The 24,312-nt window shown below is 47.5% G+C and overlaps 3 protein-coding genes across 3 annotated transcripts in view; all 3 read left to right on the plus strand.

Moving 5' to 3' along the window:
- The first annotated feature begins 1,849 nt into the window (after nt 1-1,849).
- On the plus strand, nt 1,850-8,477 carry LOC134507125 (solute carrier family 2, facilitated glucose transporter member 5-like). Its single transcript, XM_063317604.1, has 11 exons — nt 1,850-1,939; nt 2,067-2,227; nt 2,823-2,947; nt 3,694-3,846; nt 3,929-4,054; nt 5,367-5,554; nt 5,881-5,991; nt 6,285-6,386; nt 6,766-6,841; nt 6,943-7,070; nt 8,200-8,477. Exons 1-11 carry the CDS (start codon nt 1,859-1,861, stop codon nt 8,470-8,472), a joined length of 1,524 nt encoding a protein of 507 aa, XP_063173674.1. The 5' UTR covers nt 1,850-1,858; the 3' UTR covers nt 8,473-8,477.
- ENO1 (enolase 1) overlaps nt 6,252-24,312 on the plus strand; it is a 70,845-nt gene continuing 52,784 nt past the window's right edge. The window contains exon 1 of the mRNA XM_063317602.1: nt 6,252-6,257. The gene's annotated coding sequence lies outside the window, so the exon portion shown is untranslated. The remainder of the gene's footprint in view (nt 6,258-24,312) is intronic.
- LOC134507161 (solute carrier family 2, facilitated glucose transporter member 5-like) lies at nt 9,425-22,321 on the plus strand. Its single transcript, XM_063317654.1, has 14 exons — nt 9,425-9,620; nt 10,835-10,980; nt 12,110-12,190; nt 14,074-14,166; nt 14,561-14,727; nt 16,143-16,267; nt 16,796-16,948; nt 17,043-17,168; nt 17,827-18,014; nt 18,879-18,989; nt 19,930-20,031; nt 20,271-20,400; nt 20,777-20,904; nt 22,148-22,321. Exons 1-14 carry the CDS (start codon nt 9,425-9,427, stop codon nt 22,319-22,321), a joined length of 1,920 nt encoding a protein of 639 aa, XP_063173724.1.

A 24,312-nucleotide genomic window follows, 5' to 3' on the forward strand; every position in this document is an offset into this window, starting at 1 on the left:
CCACAATAATAATAATAATAATATCATCAATAGCAGCAGTTTGAACTGGCCTAACTGGCAAGCCACTGGTCCAACAGGAAATACGCTTCTTGCAGGGGAAAAAGGCTTTTTTCCACCGCGTGTCCAGAGGAACGTGCTTTCTGAGCGGTGCCGTGCAACAACACTGCCAGGTAGGCCCCGCTTTGTGCATTACCAGGCGGAGGTTTTCCTTACACCCCACCCCCCAACACATCTCTGGCTTCCTGGCACCGTTGCACCTTAAATTCTGGCGGGGCCCTGCCAGCCTCCTTTTTTAAAAAAAAAAAATGGGAGAACTTGGATGGCCGCATCTCCTAACTACCAACTGTTTCCCTTCTAGAACCTTTCGGCTTCGCTGCCCGATTGGCTCTGAATCCACCTTTTCCAACGATCTGACGGCCAAAGGGACGGTCACTGGGTGTGTTTCTTATCCGTGCTAGGGAGATGGGGCTTCCCTCTTCAAGGGCAGCCTACCTGCAAAAACTGGGGAGGGGCAAAGGGGCATCCGGAAAGGCAAGCGAACGTCTCGTCTTGCTTCTGAGCCCCCCAAAGGCCTGAGTAGGATGCTGGGCAGATGTCCGGCTGGGGGTCAGAAGGTCTGTTTCTCTTTTAAATAGCTGGAAAGAATTGTCAGGGTCTGGAGTTTGGATCCTCCTCCCCAAAGCCATGGAGTTAGATCCAGACAAGCCAGAAGTGGTGAGCCCAAGACACTCTAACCAGGTGAGCTGGGACAGTGTTTGTCCTGCTGGCAATCTACGTGTGGGCTGTGCAGCCTGTCGACGGCGATCCAGGCGTTACCCTGAAGCTGGTTTCCAGTATCTTTTGCGAAACCTGTTTGTCCCTTCTCACCAGCTGCATGAGGAACAGCCACAAGTGGTGTGTAGAAAGGGCACGGGGAAGAGAAAAACTGTTGTTTAGAAAGAGATGCTGCTTTGAAATGGGAATTATTATTATTATTATTATTATTATTGTTTGTTTCAATGCAAATCCTTTAAGAGAGCCTCTTAAAATTTAAATGATGATCAATTTAGAATGGGTGAAGTCAGCAAAAAAAGAATATACTGGACTGACTGCTGCTGTTGATATTTAAACAGGGCTTGGATTTTAACAACAGTTTCTCCCTTGAGAAGAAATATTTGAATCAATATTCTGAAATATTAATATTTGAGGGAGATGTGTAGTTTGTGACCCCTTTTCTGTCATTTCTTCCTTTCGGTAAAGCTGTTGCTTTTCCTTGTTCCTTTATTACGGGTGGGTCTTCTGTTCCTTTCCGTGCTTGTATATTTGGGGCTGTCTATGTGTGAAACTTGCTAAAACAAATAGACTTAAATTTAAAAAAAGGAACAAAAACGTAACTTGTAGTTTTCAAAGTAGTATAATCTATTCAGTTACTGAGAATTAATGAAAAGTTGAAAATCTGAACACAATTCTATACATTCCCTGTTTGTGTTGCATTTTGTCTGCCTGCCTGCCTGCCTGCCTGCCTGCCTTCCGCAATTTATCCCTCCCTCCCTCCGTTCCTCTATTTTTCCTTCCTTCCTTCCTTCCTTCCTTCCTTCCTTCCTTCCTTCCTTCCTTCCTTCCTTCCTTCCTTCCGTTGCTCTGAATAAAAACATAATTAAAAAGCCCGAGACAGAAAAAATGATCAGATTAAAAACTAGATTAGCAGACTAAACTAAATTAAACTAGGAGATTCAAATCTGTTTCTCTCGCTTTCTCAGCTGAGGGCTTCCCGAACATCTCGCCCAACGACGACCCCTCCCCTTGCTCCCCTCCTGGCTTGGGAGGGCCACTCACGCCCCCCTTCTTTCACTCTTGCCAGGACCTGACAAGGCCGCTGATGACCATGACCCTCGTCCTGACGTTCGGGTCCTCTCTCCAGTACGGTTACAACCTCTGGGTGGTGAACCATCCTGCGGCAGTAAGTGTGGCCCCGGGGGGTTGAAGTGCCCCTTGTTTCCCGGGGAGATCTTTCTAGATTGATCCCCAGGACCCGGAGGGGTTGCCCCCCCCCCCCCGCACCGCTGAACATGCAATTTTCCGTCCAGATTATCAAAGAGTTCCTCAACGCCACTTACAAGGCCAGGAAGAAGGAGAACATCCAGCCCAATCTTCTGAATTTTCTGTATACCTTGACCACATCCATCTATTCCCTGGGGGGCGTCATTGGGTCTGTTATGGCTTACCCGATGGTCGATACCTGCGGCAGGTAATATGAGATCGCAGATAAAACAAGTCTAAAACGTTGTGACCGAGATGTAAAGGCTCGCGAAACTTGGCAGAAGAGGGATGGGGGGATATTCTGCGCACGGCTGCTAAGTGTGCAGTGATCGTACGTCCTTCCTTACAAAAAGCGGTCCTTCAGATTTATTTAATGTAAGTGTTGGTTTTCTTGGTTTTGCCCTCAGATTGCCCTTTGTAAAGCAAAGTTATCGACATAAGCAATTTTTAAAAAAATCCCTATGAACCTCTTTCAGATTTGCCCCTTTTCCAGTTTTTTTCATTATTATTATTTTCCCCCAAGAAAACAGGGCCACTGTACAGGTGGCCAGCTCCCCAGGAGACGAGCGACAGTTAGAAAGAAGATCAAAGGGGATGCGTCTGAGTGCGGTAAAAAAACCTTGTGAAAATTGAGGTGTCCGGATTACAGTTCTTGGCACTTGCAGTTCTATTCTCTGCAGGTTCTCCTCCTCTGCCTTGTTTTGAAACTCAGTCCGCAAGTGGGGCAACCCTTTGGCCTTGTTTTAATGCTGGTTTGAGTTCTCTGCCCCCTGCAAGACATCCGATGTCTATTGTCCTTCTAGGAAAGGTGCCCTGATGATAACTAACCTTTTAGCCATCGCCTCTGCCCTCTTCATGGGTTTTTCTACGATAGTCCAGGCTTACGAATACATCATCTTTTCGCGACTGATCAGTGGGGTCTGCTCAGGTGAGAAACATCCCCAAACCTGGGTTGTTTGATGTGGGAAACCACAAATCGGCAGTGGCTGGAATCTGCCTGACCGTGGATGTTGGCTGAAAAGTTTTGCATGCTGTTCCTTCCTTTGGTGGGAAAGATAAAGGGCCCTCTTTGCATGCCCAAAGGCACTCTTTCCATGCACCCTCATGTAGGCCACATCTCTCCAAAATTCGGCATCCTTTTTTCTGGCAGTAGATGTTAGGGATGGAAGCTGGGACTTCCGTAATAAATGTGGTCTGTAGGAGTCGAAAGAGGGTGCTTACGGTTCAAAAACTACATAATCAATTGCAGTAAATGCTGGTGATTAATGATGTTGACATGTCCATCATCGTTCCGTTTTGATAGCGAGGATTGGATTTATGCTTGCTGGGTAAAACATACAGTTGGCAAAGCGGGCATCTGCAAAAGTCAGCTTCTTATCTGCCCATCTAAAAATACTAGCGTTGTTGCAATGACATGCAAGCGAACCCTGGCAACCTTCTGAACACTTCGAGGCAAGCGAATGGAGAGGCTAACTTGAGTCTTCAGGGGCCTTGATAGATTGCAAGTTTCAGTTTGGGGGTTCGCACCGGGTTTCCTCCTTCACCTTCTGGTTGCCAAGTTGCGTCTTGGTTGCCAATCCTTGAACACAGAACCTTGCAGACTTGCGCGAGAAACTGCTGATTCTCGGCGGCATGGCTGTCATTAAGTACATCTCCATTTCCCACCTTGACCAGGCATCTTCTCCTGCGCTGTACCCATGTACCTTGCTGAAATTGCTCCCCGAAGTTTGCGAGGGGCCACCATCACAATGGCCATGGTGGCTGTGGCCACTGGGGTCCTGATCTCGCAGATCCTTGGTCTTCGGGAAATCCTAGGTTCTAAAGAAAGTAAGTTGGAGCAGGATGTTGGGATCTAGCCCGGCCCCAAGGACCCGGCCCCGCTTGGTGACTTTGTCTCCTCCTTGCGCAGAGTGGCCCATCTTGCTGAGCTTAATGGGGTTTTTCGCGGCGTTTCAGCTCCTCGTTTTGCCCAAATTCCCCGAAAGTCCTCGATTTCTGTTGATTCAAAGGAAGAACGAGGAGAAGGCTAGAAAAGGTAAAACTAGCCCAAGCATCATGGAGGAGTAGGCAAAGGGAGGGGGGAGGTCTTCTGTTATTGATCTGCCCTTGAGAAAAATTGGGCTGACGGGCCCCATTAAAGCGTGCCACGGTGCATTCTCAAACACTGTGATCAAAGGCCACCTTTTTTATTGAGTGTGTGTGTGTGTGTGTGTGTATTTCCACAGCCACGGGTCTCCACAAAGGTTTCCGCTAACAGAAAATTAAAAATCCCTCTTGATAAATCTGGATTCAGATCCCTTGCCATTTCAAGAGCAAATCCTAGTTCAGCATCTTCTTCAAATTGGGGCTCAACCCATTGGTGGCTTACGTACAGTTGTGGCTTAATGACCAACTCTGGTTGCATAAAACGCTGCTTGTCGTGATGGGCAAACCAGGTCAATGTGGTGGAATTAATAAGGTCACCCTTCTTGTGGATTCGTGTTTTATTTTTTATTTTTTTTATGTTCTGGGTTTGGGTTTTAATCTTTGGTGAGCCACCCAGAGTCACCGTTGTAAGGTGGGTGGCTGTACAAGTTGTTTGAGTAAATGATTTTTAAAAAAAAGCACTCCTCGTGAGTGTGCATTACGTTTTGCTTTGCACTCTTAATCTTAGACGGTTTTGCACACGCTAGTCTTGATCAGTTCCAGTTGATCAAAAAAGGGTGTTAATTTATATCATGAATAGAACAAGGGGTGTGTTAGTCCAATATGCCATGTAGATGCCTGGCACCTAAAAATCAAATCTTAAATCAGTGTTGCTAATCCAGTCCGAAAATGGCACCCTCAGCTCCAACATGCCTGAATTAATTTGGATTACAGGTAGTCCTTGACTTACGACCATTCATTTAGCAACCGTTCGAAGTTACGACGGTGCTGAAAAAAGTGACTTACAACCGATCCTCACACTTACGACCGTTGCCGCGTCCTTGCAGTCACAGGATCAAAATTGGCAACCGGCTTGCACTTACGATGGTTGCAGCATCCCGGGGTCACTTGACCGCCATTTGCAACCTTACCAGCCGGCTTCTGACAAGCAAAGTCAATGGGGGAAGCCAGAGTCGCTTAACAACCGCAGCAAAAAAGGTTGTAAAATTGGGCACGACTCACTTAACAACCGCCTCACTTAGCAATGGAAGTCGCAGTCCCAACTGTGGTCATAAGTTGAGGACTCCCGGTAGACAGATGCTTCTGGCCTGTCCAGAAACACCTTGGTCCATCCTGAGTCTGGAGTTGGCCCGTTCATGCAGGTCTACTAAGATGGCTCTCTCTGGGTTCCTTTCCCCGTTCCCCCCACTCCTGCCCCCCAGTCTTGAGGGTCCTGCGAGCCAAGGAAGACGTAGAGGAAGAGATAGAAGAGCTCAATCAGGAGGATATATGTGAGATGGCGGAAAAGGAAATGAAGGGGCTGAAGCTGCTCACCTTCAAAGGCCTCCGGTGGCAGATGATCTCTGTCGTCGTCCTGATGGGTGGTCAGCAGCTCACGGGGGTCAACGCTGTAAGACTCAGGCTGGGCCTGGCGGGAGGGGAGGGGAGGGGAGGGGGGCTTCTGGCCCTGCCAATGGCCACGCCCAACCAGCCTTGCCTGGTCCTGCGACCCACCCCCCTCAAGGGATCTGGGGGCTGCTGGGACCTTGCCTTTGGCAGCGGGGGATTATGGGAATGGGAGCTCCAGCGCACCTGGAGGTCTTCGGCAGCGGTAAGGTGGCCCGTCGCAGGGGGTGGTTGGCTTGCCTCCGAGGGAGGGTCTCTGCCTCCCCCGAATTAGGGGTGCCCTGCGGCGCCTGCAGAGCAATGGAGCTGGGGGCGGCACTCCACTTTCAGGTGTTTTATTACACGGGGAAGACCTACGAAATGATACAGCCGAGCAAGAACGAAGCCCAGTATATCAGCATTCTCTCCTCTGTGTTTGTAATCCTCACCTTACTAATTGTGGTAGGTGTCCCAGCGTTCGTTGCCTCCATAGATGGGGTTCTTTGGGCCCGTTTTGTCCCAGCCTGAGCCTTGGAGCTTAGCCCGGCACACAAACTATGGCTTAGCCCCACTGCAACCCAACCGCTACGGCGTGCAGACCCGGACTTGGCTTCACGCCAGGGCCGAACACCCACCCGACGATTGGTCGGCTTTAGAACGGCGACCGCTCCCAGCTAATCACTGCTCGCTCAATGAGCCATCGTTGACAAGCCATGGCTTAGCCCCACGTTCCTCTCGGATTTTCTACCCTCTAGACCTACACCATTGATACCGTGGGGCGAAGGATCTTAATCCTCATGGGATTCAGCAGCTGTAGCACCCTCTGTGTCTTGCTAACCATGACTCTCGAACCTCAGGTTGGTAATTGAAATTCCTTGAAGAACGGCGGGCCCCTTCCTGGGAAATGTCCCAACCGCCAGGACGTGCACCGGCCTTTCCTGCTGGGTTTCGGCGCTCTCCTGGGTTTAAAAATGTGAAAATTCACCCCACCCCAAGCCTGATGTGTAAGGGTGGGTGGGTAATCAGGCTGCAAAAAAGGAGACAGCTGGAGGGGCACATGTCGGGGTTCTAGCAGAAGGAAAGTCGGTTTTTTGCGGACACGCCGTCCTGCAAAACGTGTTTGCCTGTCGCTTTGGTTGCCCCGCGCTGGGGGGGACCAGCTTCTGGGGGTCTGAGGAAGCAAAGTGTGGGGTGGTTTAAAGCGTGCCCCCTCAGGTCCGAAACTTTCTCCAACAGTCCACAGTGACCTGGATGTCTTATGTTTCTTCTTCTCTTCTCTTCCTCTTCTTCATCAGTTACATGTTGGGACCAGGTAAAGCATCTTCATCCAGTGGGCGGCCTGGGCCCCCACCCACTGACAGGGAGGATAATTGCGGGGTGACTGTCTAACCCCCATCTTTCCCCCCTCCCCAGGTCCATTGCCACATGTGATCGCAGCAGAACTGTTTCTTCAGTCGTCCCGATCCACGGGGGTTGTGCTGGGTGGTTTTGTCTACTGGCTTCTAAATTTTGTTACGGGGATGGTGGTCCTTCATATAGATGTGAGTGAATTGGAATGGGGGGGCAATTTAAACTGAGCCCCCTCTTTATTTAAATATGTACGCCTCAACCTGCAGCAGATGGGAGAGAGGTCACACACACACACACACACACACACACACACACACACCCCTGGTGCTTTTGAGCAGGATCCAAATTTAACAGTACATTAGAAACAAATAGCTTTTTAACTATTTTTTTTCCCTTTTCTCTAATCTGCATAAAAGTGGAGACTTTAGCAGGAAAGACTGAGCTTAAGACAGAAACCTTTATTTTATACCAAACATGTTAAGCATTTTGCAGTTGTTCATCAATGCAAGGCACAGCTCTCGATGTCAAAGTTAAGCAACCTTATGCTTAGCAGCATTAGCATTTAAGAAATCATAGTTAATGCTGACATATTTTTTAAAGGTTTAAGTCGGTGTTTTTTAAACTTGGCCACTTTCAGATGCCTGGACTTCAACTCTCAGAATTCCCCGGCCAGCATGGCTAGCTGGGGAATTCTGGGAGTTGAAGTTCACACATCTTAAAGTTATCAAGGTTGAGAAACCCTGCCATAAATGATTCCCTGAGGCTTGCTACACACAGGATAGATGAAGAAGTTTGAAAAACACTGGTTTAAGTCCTCTAAATCATCAGGGTTTTAATAATCTCTAGTCAACACTGTAAATACCACCGAACCCAAATAATATAATGTACTAATTGCATTTTTCTGTACCATAATACAATATTTTAAACAATGCAATAGGATAGGGGCATGACTTCCTACCTAAGAAGGAATCCCATTAGTGTGTATAATTTAATTCAGTTTAAATGGGAACAAAGGTAAGTTTTCTCCTGGCCCCATCCTTTCCCCTCTCCTCCTGACCCCTTCAAGCCTGCTAAAAATGAGGGTCCCCAGACATTTTTTTAAAAACTCCTTTTCCATACCTCCATTCATCAAACGCTGTCTATTTTTTCCCCAACAACAGCAGCAACAAAAATCACTTTATTCTCTTCCCAGCAGTTTCCACATTCTCTTTCCTTAACACCCAGGGTTTTTTTGCGGGGGGTGGGGGGGAGAAATCTGTTTATTGAGGGCCCCTCTGCAGTATGCTGACCAGTGTCCCTCTTCTCAATTTTTCACTCCAGAGGAAGATCGGAACCTACACACTTCTTCTCTTCTGGCCTCTCTGCATGGCTAGCTTTGTTTTTATATTCAGATTCATTCCTGAGACCAAAAACAAGACCTTTCTGGAGATCCGGAGGCTTATGGCTGTGCAGATGGCCAAAAAAATTCAGGTCCAAGGGCCCTATGACCACCTAGGACAACAGAGGCAGTTGATGAGGCTGAATGGGAAGAGGCGCAGAAAACACAGGAACATCCAGGACCCTTCCTTTGTCCCGTCCGTGCCCTCGATTTGAAGAAGTGGCTCCCCCCAACCCATTGAGATTTTTCTACTCTCTTGCATGCAATTTTTAAAATAAACGATGTGTATTCCTTGTGGAAAAAAGTTGCTTGCTTTCCTGGCTGGGTTCTGCAATGGTAGGCGGGAGACAGAGCCGCAGAAGGGATAACGGAGCAGGGCCGCGGGAAGCATTTCAGAAGGGACCCTCCCTCGTTTTCTGGAGAGTAAAAGGAAAGGAGGGGAGAAATACTTCCAGGCCGGCACGATTCGGTTACTGTAACCGTGCAATTTATTTATTTATCGTAGGGCACATTCACAATGCAGTTCAATAGAATAAAAGCACAGGAGATGAAATACAAGATATAAAATATAGAATATAAATTTATAGACATAGGTCTAGGTTACAAATACAATTTTTTTGCTTCGTTTGTCACAGCCAGGAAATCAGCGAAATCTCCGTTAGAGGCTCTGTTTTGGCACTCTGTCACTATATGGTGGATAGTTTGTTTTTCAGCCCCACGGTCACAATTCGGTGATGTCATTTTGCCCCACTTACAAAGGGCATCTGCACATCTACCATGGCCCGTGTGGATTCTGTTCAATGCTGTCCATATCGCACGGGGCTGATCAAATCCAGATGGTTGCTCTGAGATGCAGGGTAAGCTTCGACACTGTGGAGGACAATTTTCTAGCCAATTCTGTTTCCACATATTGTGGCTGTTGAAGCCATCTTCTGCAAGTGATTAAAGGGTCAGACGTGACTTGGTGCTTGCACAGGGGACCTTTCACCTTTCAAATACAGGACTAGTCCTGAAAGTTGGGCGTCTTGTCCGGACTACCTCGAAGGGCTCACAGGTTCTCTGGGGTGCGTCTGTGGGGCATCCAGGCTGGGCTTTCTCAACCTGGGGTGGGTGGGACCCTGGTTAGCCACAGCAGCTCTACAATCGGGGCTCCCCACGTTCCCCCAGATGGGCTCTGAAGGCAACTATTTCCAGACCTGCATTGGTGGGAGTGGGGAGATGGGGGTCTTCACCAGGCCCTTGGAAAGGGGAAGTCGCAGCCTGGGTGTGACTGTGGCAGACTGTTTTTGTGGAAGGGGCTACAAAATCTGTCTTTGCTGGAAAACCACTGGAGTGGATGTTCTACCCAGGGCTTTCAAATCAGGTGAGCCTCTTTGAGTGCTAAGCAGAAAGATGAAATAATTATAATATTATAAATAATTATAATATTATTATTTATATTATGTTAACAATTATTATAAATCAGCTAAGCAGAAAGATGAAACAATACTACCAACAACCATTTTTATTGTCCTTTGTCAAGTATTGGCTGCTGCAGTGTCTCATATCGGCCACCAGAGGGCACCATGCACTGTCCTTTCCCAACTGTAAAGCTCTTTGCTAATTTGTTAACACAATGAACAAACTCATTGTGTTAATAGATTGTGTTCTTTTGAATTTAGACTGTTTAGAAATAAGAAGGCAAATGCTGGGCACGGAGCTCTTTGGGGCTTTATTGTCACCTTCTTCACTGAGTCAGGCAGCATGCCAGTTTAATAAATAATAATATTTATTATTTATTTTAAAAATATTATTATTATTATTATTATTTACTGCCTAAGGCCATTTTGGGACGCGGTGGCACTGCAGGTTAAACCGCTGAGCTGCTGAGCTTGCCGATCGGAAGGTCGGCGGTTCAAATCCGCGTGACGGGGTGAGCTCCCATTGCTAGTCCCAGCTCCTGCCAACCTAGCAGTTCGAAAACATGCAAATGGGAGTTGATTAATAGGCACCACTTCGATGGGCAGGTAATGGCGTTCTGTTTAGTCATGCCGGCCACATGACCACAGAGGAAGTGTCTACGGACAAACGCCGGCTCTTCAGCTTTGAAACGGAGATGAGCACCGCCCCCTGGAGTCGGACACGACTGGACTTCATGTCAAGGGAAACCTTTACCTTTACCTAAGGCCATTGCCTCCTGGTGTCTTACATTTGAACCAGCCCTGGTCAGAGAGCTGAGGACATCTCCGGGTGTCTCTAGGGCTGTGTTCCTTGGGCATGCTAAGTTGGGGTTGACTTAACCATGGTTAAGTGGAGAAAGCTACCATTGGCTTCAGTCTTGGCACACACTAAGCCATAAGCCATGGTTCACCAGCTGCCATGGCTGGATTTGCCCAATTACCAAAGGCCTCAATCAACCCCGATGGCTAGTTGATTCAGTGAGAACCCATTCCAGATGGTCAGCTAACCATGGGTCAACGTGGGCAAACCCAACCATGATTGTCCCTTGGAAGTCCAGGAACTCCATCAGGGCCAATAAGATGTGATGCTTCAAAGGAAGCCTGGCATTTTTAGCTTTCTCGTTCCTGTCCATTTTAGGAGCCACCATGCGGGCCATGCCTGGAGAAGGCAAGGGCTCCGGATGGCAAGGCCATGCCCTCGGACCCAACTGTCAACCGAACCCCGGAATCCTGCGGTGCCGTCACCTGATTGGCTCTTCCCAGCATCCAACTGCCTGTGCCCGGGTTGGCGTCAATCCAGCTGGGTCCAGCCTTCGGATCCCCTGTAGGCAGAGCTGGTGGTGAGTGGGCATCCAGGCCTGCAGCAGGAGGGACAGGGCTTGGTAAAGGTCGGCTGCAGGGTGGGTTGAAACCAAGGCGCGGCTGGCCACAAACACAACCAGGGGTGGGCTGTCTTGTCTAGTGGGCCAAGGGGGGTGTTGAGAAAGAAGGGAAGGATGGGGAGGCGAAGGGATAGGTAGTACAGGAAAAGAGTAAATGAAATAAAAACAGCCTTTGGGGGAAGCCAAACATTTGCAAATGGCATAGAATTATCCTTCCTTCCTTCCTTCCTTCCTTCCTTCCTTCCTTCCTTCCTTCCTTCCTTCCTTCCTTCCTTCCTTCCCTCTTCTTCCTTCCCTCTCCTTCCTTCCTTCCTTCCCACTTCCTTCTCTTTCCTTCCTTCTCAGCTTCCTTCCTTCCTTCCTTCCTTCCTTGCTTGCTTGCTTCTGTCTTTCTTTCTCTCCTCCCTCCCATCTGTTTCCTTCTTTCCTTCCTGGCTTCCTCCTTCTCTAAACATGGAAAATACCTTGATCACAACTGTCCCTTTAAAAACATACCTGTGCTGTTTGGTTTGAAAAGATGGGACCAACCAACTTGGAAATGGATGGAGGCTCGTATTTTATTCACCTGGTCTGGTTTAACCTGTTTTGTGAACGCAGCCAGTTAAAATCAGGAGTAAGGGATGAGCTGTGAGTCTGGTCCCCAGGAAGACTTTCTTTACAGGTTAGCAACTGGAGGATTATAAGGCCTTGGCTAGGAAAGTGCCCCCCAATTTCTGGCCTGGGTGGGTTGATTTGCCTGCATGCAAAAACCAGCTTTTGAGTCTCTGCTTCTGGCTACCTGCTGGATTGCTTGCCTGTCTAGCCTATACAAGCAGAACAAGCTAAGGAGAGCCTCCTGGTGCCATGGCAGCCTATCTTGAAATGCTTCCAAGGTATGGGCAGGGGAAGGACAAACAAGAAAATTAAGTCCACATCCTCACTAAATCAGTGGCTCTGGAGTCTCTGGTGTTTTCTTTACATGTGATTTTTTTTAAAATTAAGGAAAGGTTACTTGATCTCCTGGCCACCTTCTCCCTTTTCTCCCCCTGCAGCTCGTTGTGATTGCTGACTCCCCTGCAAAAACCATGGAAAGCAGAGCCAAGATGTTTACAAATGTGGCTGTTGAGAAAGGGGTGAGTTTGCACAGACCTGAATCTGTTCTTCTAGGATGGGATTCAGACTGGCTACTGTATAATAATAATATAATATATATAATAATAAATAATGATTTATTAAATGCATCTGCCACCCGACTCCCAGCGGCTACGGGTGTCATTTTGAGCAGAGCAGATCCAGTGCAGCAAAGAAGGTATTTCTGAATGATTCTGCTTTGCACCGTGAGCTGCCCCTGATATAAATTTAAATCCATGTTTGTTTATTATTGAATTTATACACTGCCTAGGTAAAGGTAAAGGTTTCCCTTGACGTAAAGTCCAGTCGTGTCCGACTCTAGGGGGCGGTGCTCATCTCCGTTTCAAAGCCTTGGAGCCGGCGTTGTCCATAGGACACTTCCGGGTCATGTGGCCAGCATGACTCACGGAACGCCGTTACCTTCCCGCCGAAGTGGTACCAATTAATCTACTCACATTTGCATGTTTTCGAACTGCTTGGTGTGCAGGAGCTGGGATTAACAACGGGAGCTCACCCCGCCGCGCGGTTTCGAACCGCCGACCTTCCGATCGACAGCTCAGCGGTTTAACCCGCAGCGCCACTGCGTCCCTGCACTGCCTATCTCACTATAAAAGTGACTCTGGGTGGCTTACAGATAAAAGTTGTAAAACCGTTCCTATAAAAAAAACACAAAAATGTATGTCAATGCCCTGATGTGAGAACTTAGGATGTGGGGTGGGGGGAGGCATAGGGATTTTTTTTTATAACTTTAAAATCAAACTTCCCTATTGATTCTGATTTTCATCTTTGTTTGGGGCAACCTGAGACATGAGATGGGACCCCCTTCTCCTTCCTGCACCCTGAATATAAACAAACATTTTGGATGCCACACTTTTAACCAGATCTGCATTTGTCCCTCTTGCCAACTTGGTTAGTTTTAATCTTGGTTTGGTTTGCGCATACTGTGTGCAACAAGTATGGTCCAACAAAACTGCATTTCTCTGATGCCTTTAACATTTTCCCCCTCCCCTTCCTTTCTTCCTCTTTAACTCATATAACTTATTTTCATTGCTATTTTTAATGTATATTTTATGTATTACACACACACACACATAAATAAATAAATAAATGTTGGTCAAAGACTATAATAAAGGTTTACCTAATTAAATGTTGTGGGCCCTTCAGCTCTGTGGTTTGTTCAGGGCTAACAGCATATTGGGTGCCCTAAAAAAAGGGGGGGAGGAATAATTCTGAAACCAAGTCCAGCTTTTGTGAGCCGAAACAATAGTAGGAAAGAATACAAACCAGCAGTTAAAAACCTGCTGCTGCTTTAACAGATGATCTATAAAAAGGACTTCCTTGTGAATAAGAATTCAGCAAGAATCTGTAGCTGACCATGGCTAGAGTTTTGAAAGTTGATTTTTTAAAAAAAAAATATTAAGTTTAGAGTGCGAGTTACTGGAGCAGTCCTTGTTCTCTGTATCTTGAGATCTATCACATCTTTATTTTGGCCTTTGCCTGGCACAAAACAACATTAGACCCTTGTGATTTGGTCTTGTCCTACCTGCTGCTTGTTTTGATTTTCTTTCCATTAATTGGGATCATTGTGGATGAAATTTGGCCCTGTGATTTTACTGTCCTTATTCTTTGCTCTCAGGAGTTTAGGATCTAAGCCAATGTTTCTCAACCGTGGCCACTTTAAGACGCTACGCTGGCTGGGGAATTCTGGGAGTTGAAGTCCACACATCTTAAAGTGGCCATGGTTGAGAAACACTGGTCTGAGCTAATGCATTAAATGAAGGATGTCTACCTGTCATTATCCATACTTTTTAAAAGATACTGATGACTGCCTTCTCTGCCTTCAAATCCCAGCATCTCCTGGATTTTTTTTTTTTTTTTTTTTAAGCTTACAGGTCCCGTATTCCAGCTTATGTTAATTTTGGGTTTAGCTTCCATCCAGTACGGTTATAATCTCTGGCTGTGCTACACAGAAACTAATGTGAGTGAACTCTCCAAAGCAGATGCAAGCTAAATGTGGGACAAATTGGGCAGTATTTGTCACTTTTTTTTTTTTTTACATCCATTTGATATTTTAAAAATCTGTTCCACCAGGCCTTGGGAATAGCCCCAGGGGAAACGTCCCGGTTCAAGGGATTTATTATTATTATTTATTGAAATTTATTGACTGCCCAACTCCAATGCACTCATTTAAAAATGGGGGGGGGGGACAGGCAGTGGGGGAGTCACAGCAAAGGGCCCATCCACGCATTTGAGTTGGGAACTGGCCTATCTGCAACAAGGAGGCTACGCAGCTGAGCGGGGCCACCAAACCAGAGTCGGCCACTGGCTCTCTCTGGTAGCCCCTAATTCGGTTGCTCCTCTCTTCCTCCCAGCTCATCAAAGAATTCTATAATCTAACGTATCACAGTATGCAAAGACAGATCAGCCATGAGGAGAAGATTCGAGAAAATATGTTGCTCAGTTTTGCCATTAGCCTGTTCCCCATTGGAGCGATTATAGGGACACTCGTTTTTGGGATTCTGGTGGATAAGTTTGGCAGGTAGGTGGATTTGGGCCTCTCTGAAGACCCCCAAGGGCTGTTTCGGGGGGGGGAGGGAGAGAAAGAGACCAACATCTTTGGCCACCTATTCCCAGAAATGTTGGGCTGGATTTTCCTCTTTGATCTGGAGCGGGCCAAGCAGAAGACGGTTGATATCCACTTTGATCTTCTCTCCTTTGATCGAAGAGACGTCTGGGGCTCATTAAAGCCGCGATGTCTGCTTGCAGAATGAGGGGGCTTCCCACTCAGATCCAACAGTTCCTCAACCATTCTTAGCATCAGTATCTTTATTAATAGTTGTTGTGTTATTGCTATTAATAAACAATGCAATCTGGTGGACTGGAAACCAAACAGCCTTATGCCCCAAATCATGCTGGCAAGGTTACTAGAAGTTTGGACTTCCAGAGAGAGACATGTTTTGGCTTGGTTTCAAGCTTTGGGTTCCCACAAGACAGCAAGCTGTGATTTGTGGTTTGTTTGAACTGGGGTTTGCTGCACAAGCCAAGATCTGTCAGTTTGGGTAGAACGATGTACAGGTAGTCCTCACTTAACAACCATTTGTTTCGTGATGGTTCAGACTTACCAGGTTGCTGAAAAAAATGACTTGTGACCAGTCCTCACATTTAAGACCGTTGCAGTGTCCCCACAGTCACATGATCACGATTTGGGCACTTGGCAACCAATTTGCATTTATGACCATCACAGCATCTCGGGCTCATATGATCGCCATTTTCTACCTTTCCTGCTGGCTTCTGGCAAGCAAAATCAACGGGGAACTGTGTGATTTGCTTAACGACCATGTGGTTCACTTAACACCTGCAGTGATTTGCTTAATGACCACTGCAAAAGTCGTAAAATTGGGTCAGATTCACTTAATGACTGCTTTGCTTAGCAACCAAAATTCTGGGCCCAATTGTGGTCGTTAAGCGAGGACGTGAACCCTATTTAATGGCTTAGCGTATCGTGCCAATCCAGTCACTGGTGTCCATAAATGCATTGGGTGAACTGGGCTGTGATAGCTTGAGTGAACAATGGTCAAGGAAAGCCTTGGCTTGTTCAGGGTGTGAACCCAAGGACAGAATGAAGATTGTCAAAATCTCAGCAAACGAGGTTGTTTAAGGCTTCAGATGCTTTGCTTCTGAAAGTGCTGAATAAAAATGTCACTCCCTGGTTTATAGCACTGGGTGTTGTGTGGACCCAGCTAGCTGTGGCTTAAATGAATAAATCATGGGTAAGTACAACATCTTAGATAGTTGCTTACTGTTCCTCTAGTGAATAGACCTTAACAACTGATCCATAAAACTAAGTCCCCGCCCCACCCCATTAGAACCTCCCATTTCTTTCTCCTTTCTTCTTCTTTAATCCCAGCCGGTACCCAAGAGACCTCCCACCGTTTCTTTCTGTTGTGTCTTCAGGAAAGGTACCTTCATGATCAATAGCTATTTTTCCTTGATGTTCTCCATGCTCATGGTTTGTGCCAACGTGCTGCACGACTTCATGTTTGCTATGTTTTCGCGCTTACTTATTGGCATCTCAATGGGTGAGTTGGGGGGTTGGGCTGAATCGTTTAAGGTCTGACCCTGCCACTCCAAGCCAGTGTTTCTCAACCCCAGCAACTTTAAGATGTGTGGACTTCATTTCCCAGAATTCCTCAGCCAATGCTTGTGGCCACCATCTTGACTTTTGGGGAGGTGGCCTGGAGCTGAACTTGAAGCAAGCTTTACTAGCCATGTTGATTGATTGATTGATTGATTGATTGATTGATTGATTGATTGGATTTATCCCCTGCCCTTATTTTGTACAACCCAAGGTGGTCTACACAACCCACAACTTGGGAGGCAGATTGGTCCAAGGCAGGACAGCTGGTCTAAAGCCATGAAACTGGAGGATTAGACCTCATGGGCTTCCAATTTCTACCCCAGTACTTTTCCACCACTCCAAACTCACTCGTTGCAATTTGGGGGCGATTTATTCTAGCCCCCTTGGTGGGTTCCTCTAGATACCTCACCAATAAAGATGAAGACCTCTCCTAAACATGCCTGGAGTCATCCTTTGTTTTATTCCCCAGGTATTTTCTCTAACGTGGTTCCCATGTACCTCATAGAGATCAGCCCCATGAAGTTGAGGGGTGCCATTGGCATGGTTTCCCATCTCTTTCTAGTGATTGGGGTCCAGCTGGCCCAGATATTTGCCTTTCCTGAAATGATGGGCACCGTAGAAGGTAAAGTCCCTTTCCCCAGACTTGATAAGGAGGGAAGGGTTGGGACTACACCACCCAAAACCCACTCACTGACAACTTGTTTCTGCTTGTACAGGTTGGCCAATACTGGTGAGTTTCACCGGGATACTGGCCATTTTCCAGATCCTCTTACTTCCTCCCTTCCCGGAAAGTCCAAGGTATCTGCTGATTCAAAAGAACAAAGAAGAGGAAGCCAGGCAGGGTATCTGCTGGGACCGGGGATGGGGCCATATTTAAACTCCTGGTAGGGGGTGTGGTGATGAGCTAAAACTCTAGGAAATGTTAAATTAATGAGCTAAAACTCTAGGCAATGTTAAAAGCCCCAGATGAGGGGTTGTCAAAGGAAGTATCTGATTGACTGACTGATTTTGTGCCATCAGGTTGTTTACTCTTAGTGACCACATAGATAAAATATCTCCAGGAGGATCTCATCGCCTCTGTGATTGAGTCCATCCACCTTGCTGCTGGTCCTTCCGCTTTTCCCAGCATCAGAGCCTTGTCGAGGGAGACGGGTCTTCCCATAGTGTGTCCAAGTAGGACAATTTGAGCCTGGCCGTTAGTGCCTCGAGTGAGGACCCCGGGCTGGTTTGTTCGATGACCTGTCGGTTTGTTTCCTTGGCTGCCCAGGGCCTTCTCAGAAGTCGTCTCCAACACCGAGGTCCGATACCCCTCTTATTCGGCTTCAACTTTCGCTTCCGCAGAGGGTCACGGGGAGCGCCAAGGCTCAAGTGGTCCTGGCCTTGAGGGAGGTAGCCGCAAGCCCGTTACCGTCCAAGGAGGACCGATCAGGGATCCTGCTCCTCTGCCCCACCCCAACCTTAGCACCATCCTCGAGCCTTCGTTTAACGTTTTCTCCCCAGGCCTGAAGGAACTCCGGCTCCGGAGCGACGTGGAAGACGAGCTAGAAGAGCTCCGACAGGAAGACAGCGCCGAGAGGGCTGAAAAGAACATGAATTCCCTGCAGCTGCTGGGGTATCGTGAGCTCCGTTGGCACGTGGTTTCTGTTATAGTTGCGGTAGCCGGCCAGCAGCTTTCTGGTGTCAATGCGGTAAGAGGGGCAGTCTCTGGAGCCTTTAAGAAGCTGAGCCTCACAATAGCAACCACCACCACAATGTACAGGTAGTCCTCGCTTAGTGACCACAATCGGGCCTGGAATTTTGGTTGCTAAGCGAAGCGGTTGTTAAGCGAATCTGACCCTGTTTTATGACTTTTTTGTGGCGGTCATTAAGCAAATCATCGCAGGTGCTAAGTGAACCATGTGGCTGTTAAGCGAATCACGCAGTCCCCCATTGATTTTGCTCGCCAGAGGCTGGCCGGGAAGGTAGAAAATGGTGATTGTATGGCCACGGGACTCTGTGATCATGTGACTGTGGGGACGCTGTAATGGCCATAAGCGTGAGGACTGGTCGTAAGTCGTTTTTTCCAGCACCATCGTAAGTCCGAACTGTCATTGAACAAATGGTTGTTAAGTGAGGACTACCTGTAATAGACCTTAGAAAGCCGTAAGTTTCGGTTTCCTGGAAATACAGGGCTCAGAAAGGATGCCAGCCGAAGCATCTCCTCTCTGACCCTATTGCAGAATACGTGGACCATCCTGGTTTCTGATCCGCCAGGCTCCATTTTTGTTTTGTTTTTTCCATTTGGAAGGGGATGGTGTGGCTCCGCCCTTTAAAATGTGCAACCGCAACGGTTGGGAGCCCAGAAGGAGCCTCTGAAACGTGGGCTTGGTCCTGAGAACATTTCAACCGGAGCAAAGCACGGCTGATTTAGGTGGAACAAGCCAGAGCTCAGCGCAGCACAGGAGCCCCTTTTGTTTCTGGGAAGTTAAAAGGCGACCCCGGCAAGTCGTCTTCCCTCCCCTCACGTTCCTGCTCTGGGTCCAAGCCCTTCCCTTGTTCTGGTTTTCTTTCAGATATACGCATATGCCAAGAGGTTGTCTTCTGCCACATCGCTAAGCCTGTTTAATTTCCGATACGTCGAAATCATAACCAATGTCCTCTTGATCGTGGCTATCTCGTTTGCGGTGAGCCCCTCCTCCTCCACCTCCTCCGTCTCAACGGGCATTCCCACCTGCACCTTTTCAAAACCCTGTTGGGTTGAAGGAGCCAGGCATAGCTTTGCAGAGGCGCCAAGTAGCCCTCGCTCGCTGGGCTGAATCCTGGCTTGTTTTCTGCCGCCCTGTTTGAGCTTCTCTTTCCTGGCCTGAAATCAAACAGTGATTCAAGTTCCGTTTAAACGGAAATGTGAGGATGTGGACTAGGTGCTTTTTCCTTCTCTGCTTAACGAACTCTGTAGCCTTAAAAATCCCCGTTGTGTGGCCATTTTATTTGTGTGTGTGTACACGAGGACACACACACACACGCTGGAAAAAATTCCTGTGGGCAATTTCCAGTTCAGTTTGCGTCCAGCAGACTCCTTAGATCCAGATCAGACCGAACACACGTGCCCCTCAATTCAGCTAGCCCAAAATAAGAGATTGATCTTGATCGATTAAGCATCAGCAAACATCAAACACAGTTAACTGGCTCGGCTATATACATAAATTGAATGAATGAATAAGTAAATAAAATGAAGGGGGAAGAAAAGCAGGTGAAAATGGGGGTGGGGAAAGATGAATAAATAACAATTTACATTATCTGTGTATCAAAAGAGTTGAAAACGATGTGGCAGCACATTATTTATTTCTTTGAATTGATTAATTAATTTATGAAATAAATTAAAGTATCGATCAGTCTATCGAAAGGCAAAGAACTTTAAAGAGCCACTGGAAACCATTCTGTGGGTAATTAGCAAGGAGAGTCCCAAAGGGTAATTCTGGCTTTGTCCTTTTTAAGTAGCTAACAGCCGCCGAATGGAGATAGAAAGTAGGCCACCAGGCGATCTCTCCTCTATTCTGCCCCAGGAGAGGAACGAGCGGGTGGAGGGGCATGATCTATCTCACCCACCATCTTTCCATTTTCCAGATGTACATTGTAGATACTAAGGGACGCAAAGTTCTGCTTCTCTTGGGATTTGGGATGTCCTCAGTCCTCTGCATCTTGCTCACTGTGACCATGGATCTTCAGGTACATAGAGATGGAGAGGCTGCTCGGAAATGGTGGGACCAGGAGCCTCCTTGTCACCACCTGGCAGCTGCTGGGAAAAATAAGGGGAGATGGCTGAAGGAGCCAGAAGTCTCGACTTCAACTGCTGGCATCTCAGGACGGTTTGGGAACGCCCGCTCTCACTGTCAGAGTCTGGGGCCAGAGTGAGTCAGAAATGCAGGGAGATGGCCTCTCTTTGCAAAACCTTTTCTTTCGAGCAGAGCCTCTGGCCAGGTTTTTGCAAGACCGAAGGTGACCAGTTTTATTCCCTCCAGGTTCAGTTTGATTGGCTGGTTTACCTTAACAGCGTCTTCATCAACATTTTCCTCATCATGCACGCCATGGGGCCAAGTAAGTCGGTGCGGGGGCCAACCTGTAGGTGAAGTATCCAGATTCGCACCCACGCCTGGGCCTTCCCGTTCGTCGCCACGTCAAAACCTGTTGAGTGTTTTGCTCAGAGCCTGTTTTTACCAAGAGAAAATGAAGCATTTGAACCCCATTGATCACCCTGGCTCCAAATGGATGATGGGTTGAATTGCTAACAAAACTGGAGGGCCAAGCCACCCCGCTTCTCTCAGGGCCAAAGCAAGGGGGCTGGCCCATCATTGGCGGGGGGGGCTGCAAACTTGGAGAATCTCTGTGGCATCTGTGGGGTGGGCAGCTGAGAAAAGGGATGGTTGTTTTAAAAAAATACACAAGCTTCCCTTGATTTTTTTGGGTGGCTCAGGTGCCCTGGTCAACGTGCTGATCGGAGAACTTTTCCTACAATCTTCCCGGTCCTCGGCCTATGTGATTGGGGGATTTTCCCACTGGTTCCTGAACTATTTATCAGTCTTGATCTTTGTCCATATAGAGGTGAGTGATGCTGCAGCTTCCTTTTGGCCCTCTCCCTAAGAAATGAAAGACATCCCTACTTCAGGAAGGCTAACGGCCCCTTTTTTGATCAGGAAAAGGCTCTCAATGCAGCTTGCTTTCTTATGCGGGTTCCTGCCTTGGGCAGGGGGTTGGTCTAGAAGACCTCGAAGGTCCCTTCCAGCCCTATGTTTCTACGATGCACACGGTGGCTCAGCTGTGATTTGCAGAGGGGGTGAGGAATGTGAGCTTGTGGGGAAGAAAAAAAAAGATTAAACTTAAGTACAGGAACTATATGTCCCTTTATTTATATTTATTATATTATATTTATTTATGAAGGTCGGCCCTTTGTTTCCAAAAGCTGCCCTTTAGATTTATTTCATGTCATTATTTGTTTTCTGGGTTCTGCTCTTGAACTGTCCTTCGGAAAGCTAAGTTATAAACTACTGATTTATTTTTTTTAAATCCTTATGGACCTGTTTCAGATTCGCCCCTTTTTCAGATTTACCCTTTGGTTTTTCCAAGAAAGTATGGTCACGGCAACTGTAAGAGAACCAGTTTTTTATTTCTTTCTTCTTCTTTCTTCAACCCTAAGCTTTGAAGTTGGTTGGTCATCCACTGGCCAGACCAACTGAGTAATGAAATGTTGGTATGCAAACTGGAGACGCTAGCTTGGTTTTACGCCACAAAGTGGGGCTTAACAAGCAGATGTGTGTGAACCCAGCCACGGCGGCTGGAAAACCAGGGTTTATCGCTGGCTGGGGTGGGCGACCGCCGGAAACTACAGTTAATCAATTGCAAAGAGAGGTGTACGAAGCTGGTAAATCTGTATCGTGTGCAGATGCTCTAAAGCAGTATTTTTCAACCTTAACCACTTTAAGATGGGTGGACTTCAGCTCCCAGAATTCCCAGAATTCAGCTCCCAGCTCCCAGAATTCCCAGAATTCTGGGAGCTGAAGTCCACCCATCTTAAAGTGGCTAAGGTTGAAAAACACAGTTCTGTAGCAGCAAGTATTCCTTCTTCCTGCGTCTTTGTGCAACCGCTCAATCTCTGCATTTGTGGGATTACAATTCAATTTTACAACAAGTTGTGGACTGCAACCTTTCCTTGGCACAAAGATCTTCCTGCCAACAAAGAGCTTGGTGTCCCTTCCTGTCCTCCCCCTCCTTTCTAAAGCAAAGGGGTTCCAGAAGGACCCCTTGACTTGGACCCTTTTGATGCCGGCCTTTCTTCTTTGCTCCACAGACCTACGTGGGCCCCTACAGCCTCCTCCTCTGCAGCCCCATGAGCATAGCAAGTTTCCTTTACATCTGGAAGATGATTCCCGAAACCAAAGAGAAAACATTTTTGGAGATCCAGGGACAGGTGCCGCTCTACAGGGCCAAGCAGAATGTGGCTCAGGAACAACTGCGTGAATAAAATCAGCGCCTTTCACTCAGACTTCGAGTCAAGATAAAGCAACGGAGTCTCCCCACCCCCACCCCACCCCCCTGTTTGGAAAGCGTCCTCCTTCCTCGAAACTGAGGAATCCGGCCCTGCTTATTTTTCTCCAGTTTTGCAAAACCAGCCGGGATGTGTCGCTTTCCGCGTTCTTGGATCCCGGCAAGGCTCTGCCCTTCGTGGCTTGAATCGTTCCCTTGTATAGCGAGGCGTGTGTTTGCTTTCATAAAAGTGTCTTGGGACATAAACATGGATTTAGTGTGTTCAGTTGTCGTCCGAATACCCCAAAAGAGTTGCTTCCCCCGCCCCGATCCATTGGAACAAGTTCCCCTCTGAGTAGAAAAACCGGTTTTGTATCACAAGCTTCGGCATGCTGCGCTGGGCGAATTCAGTTGCGGCGGTTGGTAAACCAGGGTTGATGGCTTAGCATAATGGGTTAAGGTTAACCCCTGGTTTATGGTCTAGCATAACGGGTGAAGCGCAGCCTCCAGTGGATTGGATTCTACCGCTGAGCTTGCTGGCGCTCACAACAGCCTTGCAGGGTAGGCTAGCCCGAGGGGAACTGGGAAGACTGCTCGTTCCAAGCCGAATCTGCATATTCCCTGTACTGCAAGATGGGACATTTTTTAGAACTGGAGACAGGAGTATATTAATAATCATTTATATATTGCCCGACTCCCAGTGACTGTGTGGTTTGCAAATGGTGGTTTCTTTGCTTTTAGAGGTTTAACCGGCAGCAACAAGAAAGAAGGATCGTGTTCTCTGCCTTGTAGGTTCAGAGCATTCAAACCACCCCACCCCAGTTGGCTTGGAACTGCTGGATGCATAAAATCCACAAATCTGATTGTGGGTGGAATCAAAGGCACCCCTTGCCCCGACGCCAAGAGGGTTCCATTAATCCTTTGGGTCCCTGAAAAGAGAAAAAGAAGGGGAAAAAGGGAACACATCATTTTCTTCGAAAGGGGAAACCCATTTGATGATAGATAGATAGATAGATAGATAGATAGGAGAAAGAAAGAAAAGAAAGAAAGAAAGAAAGAAAGAGAAAGAAAGAGAAAGAAAGAAAGAAAGAAAGAAAGAAAGAAAGAAAGAAAGAAAAAGGTCTTCAAGCCTGTTTTGACTCCTGGCAACTGCCTGGACAAGTCCCTGCAATTTGTGGGCAACCTTTTTTGACTTGGTTGGCCACTGCTGCCTTCTTCCTGGGGCTGAGGGAGGGGGCCTGGCCCTAAGTCACCCCGCTGGCTTCGTGCCTAAGGCAGGACCCACGCGCTCCCAGATTACTTTAATGAAATACTGTAGCGAAGAGGGAGGTGGGTGTGCTGAATTTAGGAATGTTGAAAAGCGAGCTCGGCATCTCCACAATTAGCGATCCTCACCACAACCCTGTCAGGTAGGCAGGAATGAGCTCTGCTTAGCCACGCCAGAATTTGGAGCAATATGGAATTCAGGACATTTGCTGATGGTTTTGGGGGTGGATGGCTAGAAAGGGCTCCAACTGATGGTTGGTTTGCAGAAACTCGTTGGCAGAAGCCTTTGGAAATCAGGAAATCCTCTTTTTACAGCTGTAAAAGGTGTTTTCTTCTGTAGCTGGGGTTTTTTCTAACCTTCAGCGCTTAGCAGGGAAAATGCAGCTTCTGGGAAAAGACAGATGTATGCCAACCTTGTAAAGTAGATTTTCACCCGGAGGTTTTCCCACCATCACTCCTGGGACTTGGGGTATCCTCAGCCCTGTCCCTGCAAGGTGATTGTGCCTGGCTTGGTTTGGATTTTCGCCCTTTCCTCTTCCAGCCTGGCGTGTTTTTCTTCTAATGAGCTGGGTTCTCATTGTAGCTATGGGAGTTGGGCAGCCCACGCATTAAATTTAATTAGTTATAAAGGGTACAGGGTTGGCCCAAAGGCTGGTGCATATTTTGGGCCAAGTTGCCTTGCATACCGCCTTCTGCTTTCTTCTCCCTGCTGATCCCAACCAC

Source organism: Candoia aspera, chromosome 18 (genome assembly GCF_035149785.1).
Source record: "Candoia aspera isolate rCanAsp1 chromosome 18, rCanAsp1.hap2, whole genome shotgun sequence".
In the NCBI taxonomy this organism is placed as follows: domain Eukaryota; kingdom Metazoa; phylum Chordata; class Lepidosauria; order Squamata; family Boidae; genus Candoia; species Candoia aspera.

Bases quoted from the DNA above. Each gene is read 5' to 3' on its own strand.
- LOC134507125 (XM_063317604.1), top strand. From the start codon at position 1,859: ATGACCATGACCCTCGTCCTGACGTTCGGGTCCTCTCTCCAGTACGGT. The intron at 2,948-3,693 runs GTGAGAAACATC...CACCTTGACCAG, and splicing joins GATCAGTGGGGTCTGCTCAG to GCATCTTCTCCTGCGCTGTA. The intron at 4,055-5,366 runs GTAAAACTAGCC...CCTGCCCCCCAG, and splicing joins CGAGGAGAAGGCTAGAAAAG to TCTTGAGGGTCCTGCGAGCC.
- LOC134507161 (XM_063317654.1), top strand. From the start codon at position 9,425: ATGGGCTCTGAAGGCAACTATTTCCAGACCTGCATTGGTGGGAGTGGG. The intron at 12,191-14,073 runs GTGAGTTTGCAC...TTTTTTTTTAAG, and splicing joins ATGTGGCTGTTGAGAAAGGG to CTTACAGGTCCCGTATTCCA. The intron at 18,015-18,878 runs GTAAGAGGGGCA...GTTTTCTTTCAG, and splicing joins AGCTTTCTGGTGTCAATGCG to ATATACGCATATGCCAAGAG.